The sequence below is a fragment of the Numenius arquata genome, chromosome 4, assembly GCF_964106895.1.
Source record: "Numenius arquata chromosome 4, bNumArq3.hap1.1, whole genome shotgun sequence".
NCBI lineage: Eukaryota > Metazoa > Chordata > Aves > Charadriiformes > Scolopacidae > Numenius > Numenius arquata.
In genome coordinates, this window is record NC_133579.1 from 2760528 (window position 1) to 2785019 (window position 24492).

At 42.4% G+C, this 24492-nt stretch overlaps 1 protein-coding gene across 1 annotated transcript in view; it reads left to right on the forward strand.

The window, feature by feature from the left end:
- The first annotated feature begins 2409 nt into the window (after positions 1–2409).
- The window catches only part of UBE2W (ubiquitin conjugating enzyme E2 W), a 35748-nt gene continuing 13665 nt past the window's right edge, over positions 2410–24492 (forward strand). Inside the window, exons 1-2 of the mRNA XM_074146446.1 lie at positions 2410–2482; positions 21889–21980. Of these exons, the coding sequence (XP_074002547.1) occupies positions 2468–2482; positions 21889–21980 (107 nt within the window). The 5' untranslated portion in view covers positions 2410–2467. The remainder of the gene's footprint in view (positions 2483–21888; positions 21981–24492) is intronic.

The window sequence follows — 24492 nt, forward strand, 5'->3', positions numbered from 1 at the left end:
GCTGATCTAAGTGCCTCCTGAACGCAATCAATCCTCTGCGACCTAAACGGCATTGCAAAATCCTACAGTACAGAAATACTGACTCCCAGGGAAAGCACCCACAGCAAGACGCTGCTGATTTAGGTGTTATTTAACTTAAATCAGTAGAGCAATGTCTGATTTTCCTGGACAGGCTGGAGAGGTGGGCTCAGGTAAACCTCATGAGGTTCAACAAGAGCAAGTGCAGAGTTATGCACCTGGGCCGGAACAATCCTCGCTGTCAATCCAGCCTGGGGGATGAGGCATTAGAAAGCAGCCCTGAGGAAAGGGACTTGGGGGTGCTGATGGAGGAGAAGCTGGACATGAGCAGGCAGTGTGCTCTCGCAGCCCAGAAGGCCAATCCCATCCTGGGCTGCATCAAGAGATGTGTTGCCAGCAGATCCAGAGAGGGGATTCTGCCACTTTGCTCTGGTGAGACCTCACCTGGAGCACTGTGTGCAGGTCTGGAGCCCTCAATATAGGAAGGACATGGACCTGATGGAGCAGGTCCAGAGGAGGGCCACCAAAATGATCAGGGGGCTGGAGCACCTCTGCTACGAGGACAGGCTGAGGGAGCTGGGGTTGTTCAGCCCGGAGAAGAGGAGGCTCCGGGGAGACCTCATAGCGGCCTTCCAGTACCTGAGGGGGGCTACAGGAAGGCTGGGGAGGGTCTGTTTACAAAGGCCGGCAGTGACAGAACAAGGGGTAATGGCTTTAAACTGGAAAAAAGCAGATTTAGATTAGACATTAGGAATAAGTTCTTTACCATGAGGGTGGTGGAACACTGGAACAGGTTGCCCAGGGAGGTGGTTGAGGCCCCTTCCCTGGAGACATTCAAGGTGAGGCTCGACGAGGCCCTGGGCAACCTGGTCTAGTTGGGGGTGTCCCCGCTGACTGCGGGGGGGGTCGGACTAGATGACCTTTGGAGGTCCTTTCCGGCCCAGAGGATTCTATGATTCTATGATTTAACTTCTGCCTTCTCTTCTTCCCTTTAACCAAACCCTGGAAGTTTGTACGCTCACTTTAAGATCGGCAACGCAGCTGGATACAAGTTGGAAGCTGATGCCACGTTGTGCTGGGTTTTTGTTTTCCTCCAGTTTGCCATTTTCAAAGTTGAAGATGCATAAAAACATACCAGAAGGTAAACCTTGTAGGTAGATTAGGCAGAATTTCAGATGCACAATCCTTTCTTAGGTTTAAAATGGAAGAAGCAGATTTCAAAGGTAAATACAAACGGAGAACAACTCTTCAGTAATTTAAGTGGATGTGTGTATCAGCGAGTCCATCTCTGAAGGAAAAATCAGGTGCTACCGATGGAGCAGAAGTGACCCAAGGGGACTCTTTAGCATCATCAGAACGTCTGGGTGTGAAGGGACAGAGAAAGGCACTCCAACGTTCTTGGAACGTACAGTGAGATCAGCGGGGAGATGCAGATTATAATGAGCTATAAAATCAGTATCTCTATTAAATCCTTGGTTTTACGTATCCTCTAGGATTATGAGTTTTATAGTTTTGTCTTTGGAGAAACAATTTATAGGTTTATCTCGAGGATCCGTTAGGTCTGTATAACCTGCTTTACGGAAAGTGTTTCTGCAAGCTGCTGAATGTATTGATTGCATGCAGGTTGCTTCTACTGAGTGGTGCTTGTTTATTTTCACCTACACAGTGACCACAAAATCATCCAGTGCAAAGCACAGAGGATGTTCCAGCCCAGGAAAGGAAAAGGTAGAATCCAAAAATTGCTCCCATTTAAAATATACCCAGGCAAATTTGGGACGCATACACCCATTTCTCATTGCAGGAAAATCACAGTCTGCAGCGCTGTGGCAGAGTAGGACGGGAAGCATCAAGAAACGTCTCCCCTCGCCAGGAGAGCCGTCCGTCACCCCCAGTCGCAGCCAGGCCTCCTCCCCACAGCAAGCCAGCCCGAGGCCCAGGCCCTGGGCCTGCAGTGGATCCCTGATCCCACCGTCCCGCCAGGACACACCAGACGCCAGGCGAGAAACCCATAAAAGGGCACAGCCGGCATTAACTAAATCCCTTAAAGACTCTGGACGCGCAGAGCTAAAAACTCTTGAGGGGTTTTTCTGACGGAGAAGCCTGGCCGGGGGGGTCAGCCCCCTCTGCTCCGCCCCCCCCCCCGCGGCAGCGCTCACGGCCGGCCCTGAGACCCGCTCCCCACCGCGGGAGACGACGGAGCTTCCCTCCCCGCCGCCGCCGGGCGAGTAGGGTGCGGGCAGCACCGAGGGAGCCCCGCCGTAGTCACCGGGGGCCGGCGGTGGCCCAAGGCCGACGCCCGCCCGCTCGCCCGCCCGCCCCCCCTCCGCGCATGCGCGGCCGCCTGGCCCGTGGGGCGGGCACGTGACCGGGGCGGGGCGGGGCCGGGCGCGCGGCGCTGCGTCTGTGCGGGCCCGGGCCGGCGGCGCAGAGGGGAGGGGGAGGATCCATCATGGCGTCCATGCAGGTGAGGAGCCTGCGGCGGAGCCGGGGCAGCGCCGGGGGCGGGTGCCCGAGCGGCGGGGGGCGGCGGCAGCCCGGAGCCGGGAAGAGCCCGTTCCCCTGGGGTTTGTGCGTGGCGGTGCCCCCCGGAGAGCGGTTCGGGCGGAGCAGCCGTTGGGGCAGCGGTTGAGGGGGGGTCGGTTGCGCGGCGGCTCTGGCGCGGCCGCGGGGGTCAGGGGGGGACCCGCGGGGCCGGGGAGGGCAGGGGGGAGGCAGGGTAGGGCCGGGATGGAGCTGAGACCCGGAGGGGCGAGGCCGGGCCCCGGCTGCGGCGGGGAGGGAAGGAGGGAGCCGCGAGTGAGGGCGGGCGGGGCAGGATGGCGGGCGGGGGAGGCGGCGGGAGGGGAGGGGGAGGCGGCGGGAGGGGAGGGGGACGACGGCGAGTTGACTCGGGGGGAGGTTTGGCAGCGATGCCCCCTCTCCTTGGGGAGGCAAGAGGAGGGCGAAGGGATCCTCTCTCCCCCTCGGCAGGGTCTCAGGGGGCCATGGCGTCGCTGGAGGGGCGAGGTTGCCCCCCCACCCCCGGCGTTGTGGCGAGGGGGGGGGGGTGAGTGTGTCACAGAGACCCCCTTGGTGACACCCGTGAGGACGGTGTCGAAGGATGTGACCAACAACTCCCACCTTCCCGGGCGTTTCTGGGGTCGGGGCACTATCGTTCTCGGGCGCAGGAGGTCTGGGACGGAGGAGTTTTGTCCCAAGCCGTGTGTCCCCGTTGCCCGTGGGGACCCCTTTCTCTCCCTAAAATGAGATTGCAGCCTGGTGTCAGTCCCGTGGACGGATAATGTCTGGTTTCCCTTGGTTGCGTGGGGTTGCTGTAGGTGAAAACACGAAACATCCTGCTGCTTGACAGGTATTTCCAGCTGAATTATTTATTCATGCCTTCTCCGAAGGAGTTCTTAAATAGAGGATGCAGAAATTGCTCGGGAAGAATGGATCACTTTCCCTGTGCGCGGCTCCGAGTGGGTGGTGATTTACTGTGACTGGGGCAGGAGACAAGATCGCTGGGTTTTGTGGCAGTGGCCCCCATCTTCTCCTTGTTTCACCTGTAACTGCTCTGCTTTTTTTCTGAATTCTTAGTTTTCCATTTTGTTTTTAGATCTGGATGATCTAGTACTTCTGTTTTAATTTTCAAACTGCTGCTTTGTCTTTCTTTCTTTTTTTTCATTTTGGTCCCGTATTACTTACATTTTTTGTCACTAGTAGTGGAACAGCTGAGAAAGAGTGAACAAACTGAATGAAATTAGTTTAATTTTGCTGATAGCCTGGATTTACTATAGCTAAAAAGAGTCAAAATGTCAAAGCATTGAACTTCATGGGGTAAAAATTCTGCTTATGAAGTTCAGAAGCATCAAAAAGCCCCCCGGTGTGTCTTCCTGAGCGACTGAAACGGAATGGGATCAAGAACTTGAACGTACCGTACAGAATGTTCCGCCTTTAGCAGTAGTTTAGACAGATAGTCTGCTCTGCTTTCCTTTTATCAGCTCTATCTGGCAAACGCCTTTTTGTAATGCTGCTCTTTTCATGCTTGTGGAAGCCTGAGCGTTACTGCAAAAGAGAGAGGCAGGAATTTATTAAGGAGTATCTCTTATAAAACTATGAAAACTATAGGGAAATGAGAGTTGTGAAACTCGAAGGAGGCGCTCTGGGGGGCTCTGTGAACCTGCGCTGCGTTCCTGGCTCTGGCCTAGTAAATGACCTTCTACAGCTTCCCTCACCTGCCTGTTGCTCCCTCTGTAAAGGGATAACGTTGACAAATTAAATGAGGTTGTTTAGAATACACGGACTGACAAATGTTGCCTAAAAGTAAGATAAGTTATGCATGGAGGTAGTACTCACTTCCTGAAAATACAGCTATGCTAAGTCTAATGTTGTAATTGCTTTAATTTTAGAAATACCAGCTGTAAGATTACAGTTCTTTTTTTTTTTTCTTTTTTTTTTTTCCCCCCAGATAGTGTTCTGTTGCCTCTTGATGAGAGATTCAAGGAGACTTATGGAGGCTTTTTTGTCTTTTATGTTGCTGGTTGTATAATGTTCTGTTGACTTTTTCCTGAGTTTAGTAAATTAATAATATAGTAATGTAGTTTAACAAATCAGACAAGGAATTGGATGGGATTTTTTTTAATTAAACAAGAAGGATAAATGAAAAATTAGTAAGTGAACTGTAAAATCAGTGTTTCTCAATAGTAAACACCTTCCCACGTGAGCAAGATTTCAGGGCTCTGAATTCTTTTATTAATTAATGTTTAAATTTTAAACACAAAAAAGCATTTTACAAATGTATGGACATTTCTGTGTGGACGTTTCTTAATGGTAGTTTTCTGTAATGCTTTTCTTATAGAAAATGTTGACAAGATCCTGTGTTTTGTTTTCTAACTGCTCTGTCCAAAGTGGTGGTTCATTTGGCGCTGCTAGATTGCTTTAAACCCGCTTTGCATAACTTTAAGCAAATGATATTTTTTTTCTTAAAAACCAAACAAAACCGCCAAATAAATCTTGAAGGGAAAAAAAAGGCATTTTTTTTCAAGACTTTTCCCAGAAAAAGCCCAAGCTTGTGCAACTTTCCCTAAAAAAAACCCAAACCAACAACAACTTTGCAGAATATTTCTAAGTAGTGTGGAACACGTGAATAGAATGGATTTGCTGTAGAAAATTCGCTGTAGCATCTTTAGTGATCTGAAGCCTTAAAGCTACAGATAACATAAAAATGTTGTTAAACTGAAGAAAAAATAAGCAATAAACAGTTGTTCTCCGAACAGCTGGGAACACAGAACTTGCATTAAGAATAGAAAAGCAGGTAAAACTTAGAACCAAGGAAGTACAGTTAAAAATGTACAGAAAATATATCATTGCTGGACAAAGTGTTAGATAATTAAGGCCTTTCCCTCAAGTCACAGATAAAAAGTATTTACGTCTTAAACTCAAAAAATTGACTTTATCTTGAATTCATAATGCTGACACTAATTACTACTGTTTTACCTTTCCCCTCCTTTTCAGTTTTAATACCAGGGTACTTCCAACCCTGAATTACGAGTGGACACTATTTAAACAGTTTTGACAAACACATCTGTGGGAACAGGGTTGGTTTTGCATTTTATCACCAAAATAACCTCTGGTTTTGCCTTCAAAGTTAGACATGTGAGATTTGTACATGTAGATATTTAGATCTGATTAAATACAGAGCTAATGTAATTAAAGACACGAACAGCTTTAGTAAGGGGTGTAGAATGTTAGCCTTCATCATGCATTTGTGTTATCAGGCTATTTTTTTTTTTTTTGCCCTTGAAAGCTGCCTGTTGGTGGGCCGACGTCAAAACACACACACACACCCCAAAATAAAAAGTGCTGCTTGAAAGGTCTGGTTACAGCAATAGAGTATTTTTCAATACGTATGTCTAAGCAGGCATTTTATAAATTAATTGTGCTAGATGACAATGCAGAATTCACGTGCAAAACACGAGCCAGTAGCAATACATACAAATGCTTCCCGTGAGTTTCACCGCAGGGTTTTCAGCCAGTGGGGTAGGGGATGGGGAAAATGTATGCATGCCACCAAAATCTCAAGAAAAACTGCATTGTAATTACATTATAAGAAAATCCTGTGCTCTGGATATGCCCGCTTTTGGTTGAACTTCCTTGGTTTTATTCTTTTTCTCTTCTAGTCTTTTCTACCTCTTTATCTTTTCCAGGCTCAGTAGAAGTTCTGTGTTTCCAGCTGTTCTCAGAACAATTGCTTTTTGCTTGATCTTTCTTCAATATCGGCAGCATTTTTATTTAATAATTTGGAAATAGTTTTCACTTTATTTATTTGACAGTTTTGTCCAGGGAAAAGTTCTAAACTATTTTTAATATATCCCAAAAACCCCAAACAAACCCAACCTTGAGTGAGGAAAGCTTTTAGTCAACTGGAACTTCTGTGGTGGTACGTGTGTTCCGTACTGTTAAATGTCACACAGGGTGCTGCTATTTGTGTTATTTCAAATAAAATATTTAAAAAAATAAAAAGAGAAATTATAGTGTTTACTCTATATAACCAGTTCTGGGGTATAAACACAATGAAATTATTGGTAGTTAGTAACAACTTGAACTGTTTAGTGATGCCATTGGCTGAAATACTGTTGAAGATAAAGATCTCAATCATTTTTTTTAAAGCTGAAAAATACAAGTACCGTAATTGAGACCAGAATGAGTGAGAGTAAAAAGTGTTTCTCCTGCCCACGAAGAGGTGGTTAGTCCTTTACGTAACCTTCAATTATCAGTCTGTGCTGATATGTGGTATATTAGTTTTGGCGTACAGCCATGCTACAGTAAAATAAGAGAAATGCAAAATTTGTAGCTATTTTACCAAGATGAGTTAGTTTAATCTCGGGGCTTTTTTATTAAACTTTTCAAGTGAGTGGAATATCAAGTGAAGTTTAAAATTTACAGTCTTTAGGTCAGTGGAGATAAATAAACCCAAAGCTTCGGCTTTAGGCCCTGAGGTGTCTCACTTGCTTGGTTTTGTATCTGCTTGTGTAAATAGGGTTTTGGGAAACGCTTTCCTGGGCAGCAACTGCACAATTTTTGAGCTGGAATGGAAGAATTCACTTCCCAAAGAGAAAGCAGCAGCAGACAAGTTTACCCAGACGGGTGTCCCTGAGTGTTATCAGCAGACCTTTCTTCTAAATAGACCGACTATGTAGCGAAAACGTAGAAAACCATAAATGCTTTCAATCTGTCGCATTGAACGTTGCTATTTCGTGAATATGTGTATGATTTAAATCGGGAAAATAAGAGCAGGCAGGTAGTTCTTGTAAAGAACAGTTATTCCTGTATCAACATGTATCCTGTAAATATCCTGTAAATATTTTTTGCTCCGAGTTTGATAATATCCTGTGCTTGATTTTAGGCCTAGACATTCAGGCTCGCAGAAGGGGAAAAGAGAAAAGAATAGATTTGCAAAAGCCAGAGAATGTTGTCTTGTTAAGCTGCTCCCTTGGAAAGCTCTGTGAGTTTGTAATTAATAAGCTAAAGCAGCTTAGCTCCAACAACTTGTGAAACTCGGTGATCAAGCACTTTCTTTAATTGTTTGCTCAAATTCTCCTGAGCTAAGACGTTCAGACTAAAGGATCTTCACTGCCTATCATACAGGTATAGGCTGTACTGGTGAATACTCCCAGAGATGATGTGATTAAATTACCCACGTTAATACGAAAGAGAGAAGGCATGACTTCCTTTGAACTTACCCGTAGTTATGGCTGCGTTCAACAAATACCAATGTGTTCGGTGTAACGATGGTGTCTTTTACGTAGCCTGGGTTTACAGCTGAGAGATGAGCTTTTGAGCAGTTTTCAGGCTAAAGTTCCTGCTGGGGCAGAGGGGAAGAGGACGACGAAGGTCTTTTACTCAGTACTTGGAGCCCAAAATTGTGTCCATCTTGCGTGGTTTTGAAGTAGCGACGGGCTGTGACAGAACTGTCAACTGTGGGTTGCCTTTCTGCCTTTTGAATGGGAGGAAGAGACAATATTACACATTGATTGAAACCTCTTATAACTTCATTTACTAAAAAGAAATGAAAAGGAAGTAAACACGTTAAATGTTTTAAAATAAGAAGAGCCAGTAAGCAATATTTTGTGATGGGATGAAGGTCAGGTAAGCTGTCTTCTGCCTGCTTTGGACAATTGAGGGCTTTCAAAAGGCGTTCTGGAATCTGTGCCAGCCTTTGCTTTGTTTTTTTTTGGTTTTGTTTGTTTTTCCTCTGAGGTGACCTTAGCCACTGGAATGAAAACCAGGTATCAACAGGAGAAAAAGAGGGGGAACCCCATTGTTTGCCTTCCTGTGTTAGAAAAGAAAGGACAGAAGTTAACAGTGGTAGAGCAGGAATTGCTAATTTTTGATAATTAATCGTCTGATTGAGAATACCATTCATCCTTTCATATACAGTGTTAAAAAATAACTGTTTCCTCTTGGATGATTACAAATGCAAAGCTGTTTGTCATCTTTTTTATTCAAAGTAGTTAAAAATGCTGCTTTGATCAGCCCCAAGAAAAATAAATCCTGTGTATATGCCAATAAATGCTGATAATAGTTTACTGGAGTATAGCAAATACTGTCTCTCAAAGTCTGCTGGAATAAAATGCTTCACAGAATTTGACGCTACTTGTTCCCATAGATTTATTTATTTCTTCTTGATTAGGTATTGATGGCCAATAATGAGAAGGGAACTGAATGGATTGAAGTTTCCTTAGTTAGAAATTCCCTGTCATATTTTGGGATATATGTTTGATGAGGATTTAAATCTTGTCACAGTTTGCAGCTTCCAACGCTTTGCCCCTTTTCTTTCCGAAGGGTGAACTGTCAGAATACAGCATTTTTTTTCTTGGTTATCAACCTTTGGAATGCTTTTTATAAGGATAAGAAATTCTCTGGTAGACATATGGTTGCCCTCATTGTGCCAGCTCTTGCTATTATCTCAAATTTATTTCTTTAACTGAAGCGGTTCTAATAATGCCGGACTCTTGTCCTTAAAAGAGAAAATTATTTGTGTGTGACTCTTAAATGCTGCGTGAGCCTCGTGTTGGGTGTTGTTACATTCACAGACTCCATTTATAAAGCAGATGGGTAGCCATCAGTTTCAATTTAGTCTTCATTAGTGGATTTCACTTAATTTGCTTTAAAATGACAGGTTTGTTGTAAAAAAAAAAAAAAGATATTATTGGGCAAAAAGCTTTTCAGGCTGTGGAGTACAGAGGGGGTTGTGTGTGGAGTTATTGCTTTATCTTTAATTATACTGTAGTTCGGATTTCAGGTTGATCTTGTCTTTTAGTGAGCTTAAATCAAACATATTATTCCCTTTAGAAGAGGACTGTGTTGCTTTGACCTTCCAGTCAAATATTTTAGAATATCTTGGGGCACGTGAAGATAATATTCTGTTGTCGCACTGAAAAATCAACAATCTTTCTTCCCACATGCCCCAATCCGTAATGTAATTTTTAAATGCTTAGAAGAACTAAAGAATAGTGGTGGAAACTTATTTGTAAGTAGCTTGTTAAAAGATTCATTCGTTGCCTTTTGGTTCCTTTAAAAAGGCAGAAATGTACAAAATGCCTGACATCCAGGACTCGAAGTATGGATTGGTCTGGGAAAATAACGTTAGAACTGGGTTGCCAGATGTTAACGTGTTTTATTAGAAATGAGGAGGAGGAAACTAATCTGCTTCTGCCTTCTCAGTACAGATTGAAAACCTGATATTCGGCCAAAAATAGATAAAACTGAAAAACAATTCTTCAAATTCAAATCCTGGTATTATTTTTTTATGGACAGAGTGTTTTGTGAAGCTGTTTTGTTATGTGTCCTGCTGAAGCTTTAATTGGGCGCATCAAGTCAATTATCTTTCTTTCCTCCTCTGGGCCTTGATTAAATCTTACCATAAGAACTTTGATTAGCAAAAATTCACCCAGGGTTATGATAATCAAGTATCTGGATGGCTTGTGAGTTTGGGAGTCTGGGCCAAATGATTTCACCTGAATAATGGGGTGTACTCTGCAGGGGCTTTCTTGAATGATTTATTAGGGAAGAAAGGAATTTTATTTTTTTTTTTAATTCATTGGAACTGTCTCTTTCATCTTTTCTTTAGATTTCTTAAGTAGCAAGATGGACTGTAGCAGGTGATTTTTTTCTTAAATATCAGTTTTTAATCTTTACCTTGTTTCTCTTCTATTTGAGAGCTTTTTGGCGTTTAAAGTTAGGTTTCTGATTAGAGAGTAACATGCAGTCAGTTCCACCAATATTTACACTGTTACAAATGTTGGGGTGTTTTTCTGTAGAGATGTTTTGTTTGAAAAGCAGGACTATCTACCCAGCGTTTAGAACTTCATATCACAGAGTCACAGAATGGTGGGGGTTGGAAGGGACCTCTGGAGATCATCCAGTCCAACCCCCTGCCGGAGCAGGGTCACCCAGAGCAGGTCCCACAGGAACGTGTCCAGGTGGGTTTGAATGTCTCCAGAGAAGGAGACTCCACCACCTCTCTGGGCAGCCTCTTCCAGGGCTCTGCCACCCTCACAGGAAAGAAGTTTTTCCTCATATTGAGATGGAATTTGTGTCCCTTGCCTCTTGTCCTGTCACCGGGCGCCACTGAGAAGAGTCTGACCCCGTCCTCTTGCCACCCACCCTTTAGATATTGCTCAGCCTTGATGAGGTCCCCTCTCAGTCTTCTCTTCTCCAGGCTCAACAGCCCCAGGTCTCTCAGCTTTTCGTCGTCAGAGAGATGCTCCATCGCCTTGATCATCTTGGTAGCCCTTTGCTGTCCCTTCTCCAGCAGTTCCCTGTCCTTCTTGAACTGGGGAGCCCAAAACTGGACCCATGACTCCAGATGGGGCCTCCCTAGGGCAGAGCAGAGGGGGAGGATGACCTCCCTCCACCTGCTGGCCACGCTCTTCTTGATGCACCCCAGGAGACCATTGGCCTTCTTGGCCACGGGGCACATTGTTGGCTCGTGGTCAGCTTCTCCATCAGGACTCCAAGGTCTCTCTCTACAGAGCTGCTCTTCAGCAGGTCAGCCGCAGCCTGTACCCAAGTATCTCAAATTCTGGGTTTGAGATACTTTTCAGTAAGAAATGTGTGAATGAAAGAACCAAATACTGAAAATAGAGTTGTTACTGGTCTTAACTCTCTCAGGTTAGTGTGTTGTACTGGCAGACTGGTAACAGCTTTGCTGCTGAAAAATGTCGTGGTGGTGTCACAACACTGTTCCTGCAGCCTGTGAACGACGACTCCTGTTGTGGTACAGGGTTACTGTTTGCCCCCATTGAGGGAAGGAGCACTTGGATTGAAAAAAAAAAATAAAAATCTGTCTCCTGCATGCAAAAACTTCTTCAAAACAGAGAGGTTTTTTTTGTGACACGTTTGTAACTTGAATTGGGGAGGATGTGACAGCCTGGAGTTCATAAGTGAAATGGAAATTCTTTGCCAGGACTTCATCATAGGGCTTACGGTGCTTCTGTGCTACCGCAGTTTGCTGGCTACATTGCCATCTTTGGGTGTGAAAGAGAATTATTAGTAGTTACTGAAGAAATACTGCAAGGTCTCCCCAGGATGCAGCAGCTTTACCAGAATAAAATAAAAGAGTGGAACCCCTGTGGGATTAATTTTTAACTTTGAACTATTTATAAGTTAATTTTTCTTCCTCTTTGATCTCCAAGCCAGATTAAGATTTGAGTTTACAGTGTCTGGGAAGGCTTGGCCTTGGAAGGCTGCTCCTTTCTTCCATCATGGCAACAAAGAAAAGAGAAATTGAGTGCATGGAAATAGAAGGTTTCTAGCAAAATTCAAGTGCAAATGTTTTGGATGCCCATGCTTCCTAGTCTGTGAAGTGGCTGTTCCATCTTTCAGTTCCTTCACATCCTCAGGATACTGCCTGACCGAGCATGGCTCTGCCACTCCAGGTGAAAAGGCCACCACATTCCAGCTTAATTGCCCATCACAGCTTGTATTTGGGGGTAAAAGGAAGGTATGGTGATGGAACATTTCCTCCGGCAGAAATGAAAGGAAGCTCTTTGCCCATTTTTCACGATTTGCTCTACTGGGAGAGAAAAATTGCTTTTCCCCAGCTGACTTCTACCGACCTCTTACCATTGCACTTTATATATCCTGCCTTGTACTGAATCTCCTCTTGGTTTCGTGAGCTCAGCTTCTCTCTCTCTTCTTTTCTTTCTCTAAGAAAAAAGAAAAAAAAGGAGTTTCTAAAATAAACTTTCAAGTCTGTATGAAGAGTTATTCGTAGGTAAAGTATTTGACTAAGATACTTCATCATTTGGTTTCCCCATTTAAGATATTATGCATTTAGGACATTGCATTTCTCATGCAGCATTTCTTGAAACACCAAAAAGTGGAATATTCAAGAATTGCAAACATAAGGCGGTTGAATATATGCATTGACCTTTCATCGATTTTAGTTTCTTTGTATCGTTTACCTTTATAAAGTTGGTATTTTCAGCTCTGAGAAGATAATAAGCCAGGAGTATGGGCACACAGTCGAACTTCATTGGATTATGGTGTTAATATTTTACTGCTAATCACCAGAGCCAATGTAACAGTGTGTGTATGCTCTGCCCACTCATAATATTTCATAATATTTCACATTATGAAATATAATACATTAACCATGTTCATTGGCTGCTTTGCTCTCAGCTATATGTGCATCATTTGTATTTGGTAGTGACCCCTATAGCTCCTGCTGCCTCACTTTTTCCCTGTATACATGGGTTTATTTGCATACAGCTTAGTTAAACTTTAACTCTCTGGGCTCCAGTTCTCCAAGGGGGGTGTCAGAGCTGCTAAGAGTTCTGACAACGGGCTTAGAACTTGAAATAGACACTGGATATTGTGATACTCCTTTTTAAAGGCATTGAGAGAGGTAATTTTCACATGCCTACGAGAGCTAGGTAAGTTTTCATAGCAGGGGAGGAAAATACCTTTGACTGCACTGTTGCTTTGTGGGGGGTTTGTGGTTAAAGTCTGTTTACGTGTCTGTCCATGGGTATGAGCCTTGTTTGGGGTAGAATCAGAAAAAAGATGCCTGGTTTGGGGAATGTGATGATGACATTATCATATCTGCTTTAGGAATATAGGTTATTGCCTTTTAAGGTAGCTGGCAGGGACATGGGACCAGTGAAATAAATGTTTATTAACAAAACCAGAATTATGTTATATATAAAATCTAGCTCAATGGTGCACAGTAACCAAACTATGTGATTCTAGGAGATGCATTCTGAAATACTCCTGTTGTCAACCTCCTGTTGTCATCCCTTCCTGTCCTAAATTCCTACCCTCTCCTTTTCACGTATTGCATCTTTTTATATGCTTCTGCCCTGCCTTCTGCTGCTTTATGATTCACCAGGAATCGTCACAAGGGAGAGTCTCAACTGTGGCACGTGATATGGTACCACGCTGGTTCCAGAGTTGGCCAAGTAAGATGTGTGCCAGTTTGGAGAGAGAAGAACGTGTATTTTTGCTTGGCAAAGGTGCTAGAAGCTACTGGTTTCAGAGGTATATTTAACTTGAACCATGATGGGCAGACAGGGAGTGCGGTCTGTCAGGATTGAAATGATACAGGTTTTTGGGAGCTGTCTGGGGAGCCAGCAGGAATGTTACTCCACTGACACCCAGTTAATTTTGTGTTCTTTGAGAAGTCTTACGAGCTTGACATCTTGAGCTTGCATCTGGGGAGGATGACAGGAGGGGTTGTACGAATCCTATCGACAGAATTAGCAACAGGATAGGAGCCATTGCTGTGTCAGCGTGTCTCAACCACTCCAATAAACTTTCTTTGGCAACTGATGTTTGCATCGGTGTTAAGCTGCGTTCTTTGATTTCACCCTTGAATCATCCTCTCCTGTAGAGGCAGGTGAATTAAGTAATCTCGGTTTCAAAGACTTCCACCTTTTTGAAGCTGCTGGTGTAAACTACTGGTTGTGTCACTGCTCTTTGCCTCTTGCAGCTGGTTATTCCTTTGGCTGAAGGACTGACTGGTGTTCCCAGGCTGGGTTTCCGATCCTCCCGCTCTGCGGCTCTGTTTCCCTCCCGGTACTGAACGGTTTTGCCAATATGATACTTTTTAGTTTTGGTTTACTTGGAAGCTGAGTTAAAAGAATGTTTAAGCATAAAATCATCTCTCAAAAATAAGGAAAAGATGGAATTCAGATTGCCTGTGTATCCTTCATGTGTTCCCCCCTTGTGTAAACAACTCCGTGATTGCAGTCTGTGTTTTCTTTTGCAGTCTCTTTTAATATAAAGTGGACAAGCAGGAAGGGAGCTTCTGTATGAAATACAAAGAAGGACTCCTGATAATTAAGAGTGTTGAAGGGCTACAAGTTTCTAGAAGAAAATGTACTAATTTACAATGGCAAGCTGTGTCGATATGGAAAAATATAGGAAATGTATGGCTACATGAGGAGCTGTTCAGTGACTTGAAGATTGAAAAGGCTTTTTACAAAACGGAAAAGTGAAAATTGTATTTACTGCCAAAGCTCAATATGAAAGAAAAGGGCAAGCATATAAGGGTGAAATCTGTCCATGGTGCATTGTTTTAAACTAGTAGGTTTGAAAAGCTTTAAGAAAGGTGTTTTGTGTTGTTTTTTTTTTTTCTAAATCACTAGAAAGATGAAGAAAGGGGTGAGCCTGTGGATGGAAAAGGAAAGCAAAGAAGAGATGACACAGATACTTAAATTAACAATGAGGTAGTAAATCGTGCCAAACAAAAAGGATGGATTCAATAACTTTTAGGCACAGAATATTATGTCAGTCACTAGGATTCAACTGTGTCTGTTGGGGTTTTTTGTTTTAAGTGTTTAAGCAACTGAATCTGAGTTCTTTGACATTTATTTTGAGTTTCTAGATGATAAATACTATTTTTATTCTTCTACTATAAAGTGAAAGGGTGGCTTCTGGAAATCACCGGAAGGAATAGTCTCTGATACCTATAGGATATAAGACAATTAACCTGTGAGTACCTAGATAAAAAGTAGCCAAAGTGGATTTCAGAAGAAGAATAACTTTGAACTACCATCGTTTCCTCCTCATGCTGTGTGATAACTGTTGTGAAAGAGCAGTGGCTGTATTCTGACTGTACAAGTATTTCTGACATGCTTTAGTGTGACAGTTGAGCAAGCTCACAAGAAAAATGTGGTATAGATCAGTGGATTCTTTTTTCTTACTAAATACAAAGACCACTTCTCGAGGTATCACAGTTTGGTTGTAGTAAAATCAATCAAAAATTTGATTGAGAGAGGGTGTTTGATTCTGTGCAGCTGAGTGCTACATGCTTTCGGAAAGCAGCTCAGATGATTGGCATAGAAGCCTTCTTACAAAATCCGTATATGACAGGTGGACAAGGTTTAAAATCAAAAGCGTGCAATTTGATAGAGAAAGCTGCGAAGTATTTAATAAGGGGAAGAGAGGGGAAAATGGGAGTCTAGTTTACAAACATGAGTATCAGTGACCAGTGCTTGTGGGAAGAGACACTCTGGGTTTTAAGCATGGACAGAATGTAAGTCAAAAGTATTGTGCTGCTGCAGTGAAAAAAATAAATCTCTGGGATATAGTCACATAAGTGTCATGATGAAACATTTTTCATTATATAAATATATATATTTATATGAAAAAGTATATTTATATATATAAATATAAGGAGCCAGGTGGAGACCAGCGAAAATTAAATGCTTAGAAAATGAGACTTGGAGAAGGAGGAGTTGAAAGAATTAGGTGTTTAGTTTAGTAAAGACTGAGGAAGGAGAGAAAGAAGTCGAAATAACTAAAAGAATTCTGTATCCCTGAGGAGTAACAAGAAGTATTTTGACATAATTTCTTCAGCTCCCCTACATTTCTTACTGTGAGGAAAATTCTTCCAATTATAAAAGCAAGTGATAGGGTGATGTAGAATATGTTAAAGGCTTTTGACTACAAGGATATTTTAAGAATCTTTGATCCATCCATCCTTACATTAGGAAGATGGAGAGGTGACTTCCCTGAGGTATCTTCAGGTCTTAAGTTTATAAGATTCTAGAAATAGCTAAAATTGTCTGAAAAGGGTTAATCCATCATACTTAGACCTGCTATGTACGTGCTGCTGATTCTCAAGAATTTTGTGCCAGAAAAAGTTTCTGTGTTCCTGCCTGTCCGATACAAGGAAGGCTTTTCTCTCTCTGAAACGCTTCCTTTTCAAATTCTTGATTTCAGAAACGTATATTTGCAGTTTGCCTTTTGTACCTAACGTGTGTGGGCTTGGTATAGGAGAGTTATGGTTCGTCTTTTTTAAAAAAGTACATAACTGAATTATCTTGAAGTTAGCAGAAAGTGTTTCTGGGTTTGTGCGTGAAGTTACAGTAGCCTTTAGACTTAGTGTTACTCTGAGAAAATGAATGTTCTTTGTAACCTCTTTGCTCAGCTAGTACTGTAATTGTTAAACACCAAAGAGGAATTAATTTCAAGTTGTTTCATTTAAACTTTAGATGTTTTATGAATTACTGTGGTAACCAGGAGCTCAATTTCCTAATTAAACTGTATGAATCTGGCCTTCAAGGGCTTAATTTAAGAGATTTATGTATTTTTTAAATTTTTTTTTTCTAAACTTGATCTGGCTCCTGATAATCCAGTTTTGTGTATTAATGAGACACAACATGAGACAAATTATTTCAAGTTGTTAAGGGAGAGAGGAAGAAAGAATAGTTCTTCATAATATCTTTGGAGAGTATCTTCCAAGTGTTCTGAATATCCTTAGCTGCAGCTTGGGCTGTGGGTGCCATCACATAGTGAGCAGCTCGAGGAGGGTGGTTCTTCCCCTCTCTCTGGCACTTGAGACCATAGAGAACCATAGAGTGGTTTGGGTTCGAAGGGACCTTGAAGATCATTGAGTTCCAACTCCCTGTCCTGAGCAGGGACACCTCCCGCCAGAGCAGGTTGCTCAAAGCCCCATCCAGCCTGGTCTTGAGCACTTCCAGGGGTGGGGCAGCCACAAATTCTCTGAGCGAGAAGTACATCTGGAGTACTCCCTAAAGGGAGTCCCAGTACAAGAAGGACGTGGATGTACTGGAGTGAGTCCAACAGATGGCCACCAAGATGGTCTACATGACTCACAAGGAGAGGCTGACTGGGTATTTTCAGCCTTGAGGAGAGAAGGCAAAGGAAAGATCTTGCTGATGTCTACAACAGCCTAACAGGCGGGTGGATTGGGAAAACGGGGTCACAGTGGGAAGACAAAGGACAACAGCCACAATTTGGTACATGGTGCAATTTGGGGTTGGTCTCTTCTCCCGAGGAACAGGTGATGGGACAAGAGGAAATGGCCTCAAGTTGCATCGGGGAGGTTCAGATTGGATATTAGGAACAATTTTCACTGTGAAAGGGTTCTTAAACCTTGGAATGGGCTGCCCAGGGAAGTGGTGGAGTCACCATCCCTGGAGGTATTTAAAAGCCGGGCAGACATAGCGCTTAGAGGTTTAGTGATGGTTTTTATCAGAGTTAGGTTGATGGTTGGACTCAATGATCTGAAAGGTCCCTTCCAACCCAGACAATTCTATGATTCTATTCTATGAGATATTCCCATAAGGTAGAAAAGAAGTATTTTATACCATGAGGGTAGTCAAACACTGGAATGCATTGATAGGAGAGGTTGATTAAAAGACAACTTTCTAAATATTAGTTAGCCCCTTTCTTAAAACAATTTTTCAGTGTTTGAATGAAATCCGGTTAGTTGGCTGTGATGCCCTCTACAATTTTGTTAGAGTTGCTATAAAATGCTCTCAAGTGTCTTCTGGAAAAGGTCACTGAATTTCACTGAATTTTTTTTAGAGTTGGACGGAACCATAAAGCTCATCTAGTCCAACTCCCCTGCTGAAGCAGGATTGCCCAGAGCATGTCAGAGCATGTTACTCAGGGCTGCATCCAGGCGGGTCTTGAAAATCTCCAAAGTCTCCAGGGGACTCCACACCCTCCCTGGGCAGCCTGTTCCAGGGCTCCGGCACCCTCACCGTGAAGAAGTTTCTTCTCCTATTTGAGTGGAACCTCCTATGTTCCAGCTTGTGCCCGTTACCCCTCATCCTCTCACTGGCAACCACTGAAAAGAGTCTGGCTCCCTCCTCCTTCAGCCCACCCTTCAGATACTTATAAGCGTTGATAAGGTCTCCCCTCTATAGGCAGCCATCCGTTAGTTTTTACAGAAATAATTGAGTTGATGCTTGATAGAGCAAACCAAATTTTGAAGATGTCTTGTGAAAGCCTCTTAAAGATGCCCAGCTGTGCTCGTCAGATCAGGTATGACTGACTTCTGTGGTGTGGTTAATGGAAGAGTAGAGAGTTGTGAAATAGATAGTATATCTTATTATCCCAGTTGGGCAAAGGAACCAAATAAGGGCTTGTATTCCCGTAAGTGCCGCATCTTAAATGTGGATCTGGTTCAATAAAAGCAATTCTCTCTGTGTAAGGACTCTGCCTTGCTTCTGTCTTTAGACTGTAGTGTCTGGAGTATTACTTTGGAAAGCTTTAAAAGCGTTTTTTTGTTCCCCTTGAGCTGCCTAACACTTTCAGAGTTTCTGTCGTTACGGGGACTGGAGAAATCTAGGAATTTATTATAAAATGGTATTTTTGTCCTTTAATTTCAAGAGAAGTTATCCAAGACGGTTAGTATAGCTGGAGAGAATAAAAATAAAAAGGATTCTGTGCCATCTCTAATAGCAGGTGTTGGTCTTCGGTCCTGATTGCCTGCAGTTCTGGGGCAATATCCTCTTCATTTTTGGTGGCTTTTTGGGTTTTGTGGGTTTTTTTTCCCTTGATTTCCCCTGAAGGGGAGCAATGTTGGGATACATGAACCCTGTTGGGGCCCAGTACAATGGAGAGCACAGCTGATATTTCGGACAGGCATGGAGCTAGGGTGCTCCTGGGAAGGCTGAAGGGAATAACACCTTTTGCTGATAATTGCTTCCATTTGGAATGTTCCTCTGAATGAAGACCGTGTCCAGAAGAGCTGTGGGGTTCTCTGCGTCCCCTCCCTCCCGTTCCAGTGTCGAGCTGTGCCTAGGAGTTTACTGGGAATCAGAATTGTACTGGAGTTTTCTGTGCATAATAGGTGCTCGCAGTCAGGTTTTTTTTGTGGATTCCCTTATTTCAAAGCGATACATTTCCTTGCTAAAGCTTCTTTTAATTTCATTACAACACTAGAAACGTTATAGGTTTGCTTTTCTGAGTGACTTACATTGAGTTTCTTTGGCTTAATAGCCAAATAATGTGTCTGTTTTCTACTGAATGTGACTTTTCAGCTTTATATGGGGATGACGTGGATGTATTTATTTTTATCTATTGCTATTCTCATTGAGAGCTGCAAATACAGGTCAAATACCTTAGGTTGATACTTGTTTGAACTGGTGAACTTGGAAATGATAATTTCTTTTTTTGTCATTAAAAATATGATTTTGTTTACTATAATACTTTTGACCCAAAGGTAAATAGTATTTCCTGTTATTTCTTTGGGATGCATTTTTGGATCATAACGTATTTTGTGTTGCAACTGCTGAGAAGCAACGTGCTGTTGGGATCCATTACTTGTGTTTAATGGACAGGCCCCCCCTTGGGTTACTGATTTTTCAGAAAGATCAATAAATACTATATGTGAGGACTGAAAAGCTGTGAAGCAGTCAGAGGGAATATTTTTGCATCGGTGAGATGGATAACACAGTGACTGAATTAAACTGAGAAGGTGGTTGCTGGAGAAAAGATCCAAAGGTCCAAACTTCAATCGAGAGGATATGTTGATAAATTGGAATTTTTGGTAGGATACAGTACGAACAAAATTTCCTCTTCTCAAATTACTGTGATCAGATACTGATACCTTAATGTGGTTGGTTTTGATTTGAAAATGGATTTTGGCTCCTTTTTGTAAAGACAGAGTTGTGTAGTTGGTCTGCATGTATAAATAAATGGATCTACTGAATTATTTGCTGTTTTTATATACGTTTGTTCTTTACTATTTTTTATGTAATGTTTCCATATCTCTCCTTTAAGGGAGAGAGTTTGAATTTTCCCTTAAATAAGGTTCTCATCTCTGAACGTTTTACATATTTCTCTGTATGACGATCTATGTGACAAGGCATACACGGGTTGACTACCGTTGAGGTTTATTTGATGATGGTCTTGGAGAGTGTCAGAAAGAGAATTGACTTCAAAACATCTCTGCCACTCGAATTAAGGACTTGTGAACTGGTTTTGGATCTTTGTACTTTTGCAGTTTAATTCATAATAGTGGTGTTAAACGCTGGTGGTTTTTATAATCTGAAATTTTCTTAAACTGTGGAGAAAGCAGAAGATGGACACTAGGAATCTGGTCTGCTTTTCACTGGTAGCAATGTACGTAGCTTTGGTGTGAACATGCTGGCATCACTTTTCCAGTTTGTTTATAGCTGCACACCAATTATAACAGCCCTTAGAATTCTTGTATGACATAACATTTCACTTCAAAACATACTTGTTTAATTGCTTGCAAATAAAAGACTTTGAAAGTGTCTCTTTGGGTTCAAGGTAGGAACTTTGAAAACAGAAGCCCCAAGCAAGTTTTCAGAGCTGCCCGATAGAGACAGTAAATTATTTCAAAATGTAAATTGCACATGTAGGAGGGTGTTTTCTTTGGGAATTGTGTGTCTGATTTCATTGTGCTCCTATTTCAAAGGTATTAATGAGCTGCTGAATCACTTATATGTTGTAATAAAAACTGTTCCTGTATCATAGAAGTATTCATTTTCCTCTGTGTGTTTTTTTTTTTTTTAAGTTTTACTAAGCATCTGAAAGGTTGTTTGGAAAATTAGTAAGAAGCAGATAAAATGCGTGATAAACGTACATTTTAAAAAACAGTATGTTGAATCAAAATTAGATACTAAAGCCCCAACCATATATATTTTTTCCTTTTGGATGCTTGGTCAGACTTAAATCTTATGCAAGGTCATTTTGAGCAGTAGGATGATGGAAGTGGACTGGTAGGCGGTAAATATTAAAATTGTTGGCAGGAAAAAGGAGAGTAAGAACTGAGAAAGCCTTGAACTTCCCGTTGCCTGGATGGCTTGGAAATGACCAAACATATTGTGTAACTGTTCATGTGGAGAAAACAGGCTGTGAAAGCAGGGCCAATGATAGCCCTTCCCAGAGGTTGTGTTTCCTTTGCTCCCTAGATTGTAAGACACAGTTCTGGTAGTTGTTCTAGAAGCTGCTGGTTGCGGTTATGGATTTATCCCTGCCAAAATAGGTAAGAATTACCTGAGCTCCTGATGTAACACTTTTCTAAATATTATGACTCTGTAGGTTCTAGGATGCAGTTACTATAACGTTAAAAAATAGATCGCGTCCTGCAAATCACAGTGTCTTGTTTTAGTTTTGGGTTCTGTCCTCTGGCGTGGCTTAGAAAAGGCAAAGGCTCGCACAGATGCCAAAGAGAAGTGTCTTAAGCTACTTCAGGGAGGAAGAGTCGTGTGTTAACGTCTTGGTGAATTAATTGCAAATCTGATGCTCTCAGGGGAATGTGAAATGTTCACTGCTGGGTGCAGAGCTCTGATTGACGCTGTAGTATGACACAATCCTGGATACTTCTGTGTATTCCATAACGGAAAAGTTCTTCTCTTAGCAGTGTCGCAAATCTAAGTGCATTTTACCAAAAATTAGGTTTTAAGGCCTGTGACTTCTCAGTTTAATTTGTAGGACAAGAGTCTTTCCTCTTTCTCACCTTTCAGTTCCACTTTGTATTTAATTTTTCAAATAAAACTCCTTTTTACCTTTCAGTAACGAATGAAACGTACTTTAGTGTGCATGTTTATTGTGGAATTATATTTAATATTTCAAATATTTTATGTTTCTTTATAGAAACGATTACAAAAAGAACTATTGGCGTTGCAAAATGATCCACCTCCAGGAATGACTCTAAATGAAAAGAGCGTACAAAACTCAATTACCCAGTAAGTACAGAGACCGCTGTATTTCCGTTAGCAAGCTGAAAAGCGTAAGTAGTGCTAAGTCCTGTGCGTGCCGCTTCCACCGCTGATTCCAAGTAACACTTTGAATTTCTGTTTTTAGTTTAGGGAGCAAAACATTATTCTACTTAATGAGCACATTGCGGTAACGTGCTGGTCACACACAGGAGCTGGATAGTGAATTCATTAATTTTTTTATTAGGCATTTTACTGTCTTAACAAAATGTCAATTAGCAAAAGCTGCATGTTTTAGAATAAAATAATTTTAAGTCTGTCATAGCTACTGACCTCTGAAACCCCTACAAATCTATTGAAATAATGGAGTAGCTGGTTTAGAGCTGCTGCATTATTTGTGTTGAGTATATTTTGTAGCTGTTAATTTTCAGTACCTTCTTTCTGTACAGCAGGTTGAGGAAGCTTCTTAAAGAGAAAACTATCTAAGTATGTTTCATTGCACTTTCCTCCCTCCTGTACCTTTTTTCTGTAATAAGCAAAACAGAAACATGGTTAAATATTCTGTGTTTTGTCTATTAAAATGGACAGGTGTTGTTCCTGCTATTTAAATGATTTTTTTTTTTTTGCAATAGACTGAAATTCACAATGTTTAAACTGTTGACATTTCTTTTAGATATTTTCTTATTATAATTTTAGAGACATGTTAAAAAAAAATTCTTAGCAGATGTAAACATTTATGCAAGTATGAATCTCAGGCTGTATGTTCTGGACTGACTGATTGGATCAATTTACAAACAACGTAGAACTGACTTCTGATCATAGAATCACAGAATCACCTGGGTTGGAAGGGACCTTTCAGATCATCGAGTCCAACCATCAACCCAACACTGACAGAAACCATCACTAAACCATGTCTCTAAGCACTATGTCTGCCCGGCTTTTAAATACCTCCAGGGATGGGGACTCCACCACTTCCTTGGGCAGCCCATTCCAAGGCTTAAGAACCCTTTCCATGTAAAAATTGTTCCTAATATCCAATCTGAACCTGCCCTGGTGCAACTTGAGGCTGTTTCCTCTTGTCCCATCGCCTGTTCCTTGGGAGAAGAGACCGACCCCCCCTGGCTACACCCTCCTTTCAGGGAGTTGTAGAGAGCGAGAAGGTCTCCCCTCAGCCTCCTTTTCTCCAGGCTGAACACCCCCAGCTCCCTCAGCCGCTCCTCACAAGACTTGTGCTCCAGACCCCTCACCAGCTCCCTTGCCCTTCTCTGGACCCGCTCCAGCCCCTCAATGTCTTTTTTGTGGTGAGGGGCCCAAAACTGGACACAGCACTGGAGGTGGGGCCTCACCAGTGCCCAGTACAGGGGGACGGTCACTGCCCCAGTCCTGCTGGCCACACTGTTCCTGATCCAGGCCAGGATGCTGTTGGCCTTCTTGGCCACCTGGGCACACTGCTGGCTCATGTTCAGTCGACCAACACCCCCAGGTCCTTTTCTGCCCGGCAGCTCCAGTCACTCTGCCCCAAGCCTGGAGCGCTGCAGGGGGTTGGTGTGACCCAAGGGCAGGACCCAGCACTTGGCCTCATTGAACCTCATCCCATTGGCCTCGGCCCATCCATCCAACCTGTCCAGATGCCTCTGCAAAGCCTTTCTGCCCTCCAGCAGGTCAACACACCCACCCAACTTGGTATCGTCTGTGAACTGACTGAGGGTGCGCTTGATCCCCTCATTCAGATCACTGATGTTAAAGAGAACTGGCCCCAACACCGAGCCCTGGGCGTTTTTGGTGGTTACTGTCAGACCGTGTTACATGAGGCTTTTCTGACGCTGTTGCTTTTTAACTGATGCTAATTTTTGTGATAGTTCATGCAGGTGAATATGACCAAAACGAATCGAAATAGCACTTGCCGAAGTTTGGTAAAAATAATATAAAGTGCTGTACAACTGCTGACTTACAGCTTGTGTTTCCTGCTTGACTTCGGGCTTTCTTTGGTGTCATGGTTTGGGCCAGACTGGCCACTGAAGCAAAATACTTCAATTTTGGGGGAAGAAAAAAACCAAACCCAAAAGGACTCAAACCAATATTGCAAGTGGTTTTTTCACTCATTTAAACAAAAAACAGCTGTTTAGTGAAAGTGTACAGCAGACGAACAGATGAAAAAGGGAAAAAAATCTTGGGTTTTTTCTTTTCTGTTTTTGGATTTCTGTTTTTCTTAGGATGTCTCTGTTCCCAGAGGTTTTTTTTCTGCTATGTACAATTTTTATACCTTACAAATAAAACCTTCCTGTATACTGTCATGCCAAATCTTGGAATTGTCAACTGTTTAAGAAGTTTTCTGCCACAAGTAACGGTTTTTTTTTTTTTTTTTCCTCTCTGAGGCTTTTTAGTGGGAAGTGGAATGTTTTGAGTTCATTAACCAAGTTGCAGTTTGAACTGGTGTGGTAAAGATTTGTGTAGCGATACCGGCTTGGTTTTGAAAGATGTTGAATAAAATAATTGGATCCTGTGATGTAACTGGGTCATTTCAAATGTTAAGCAATCATTT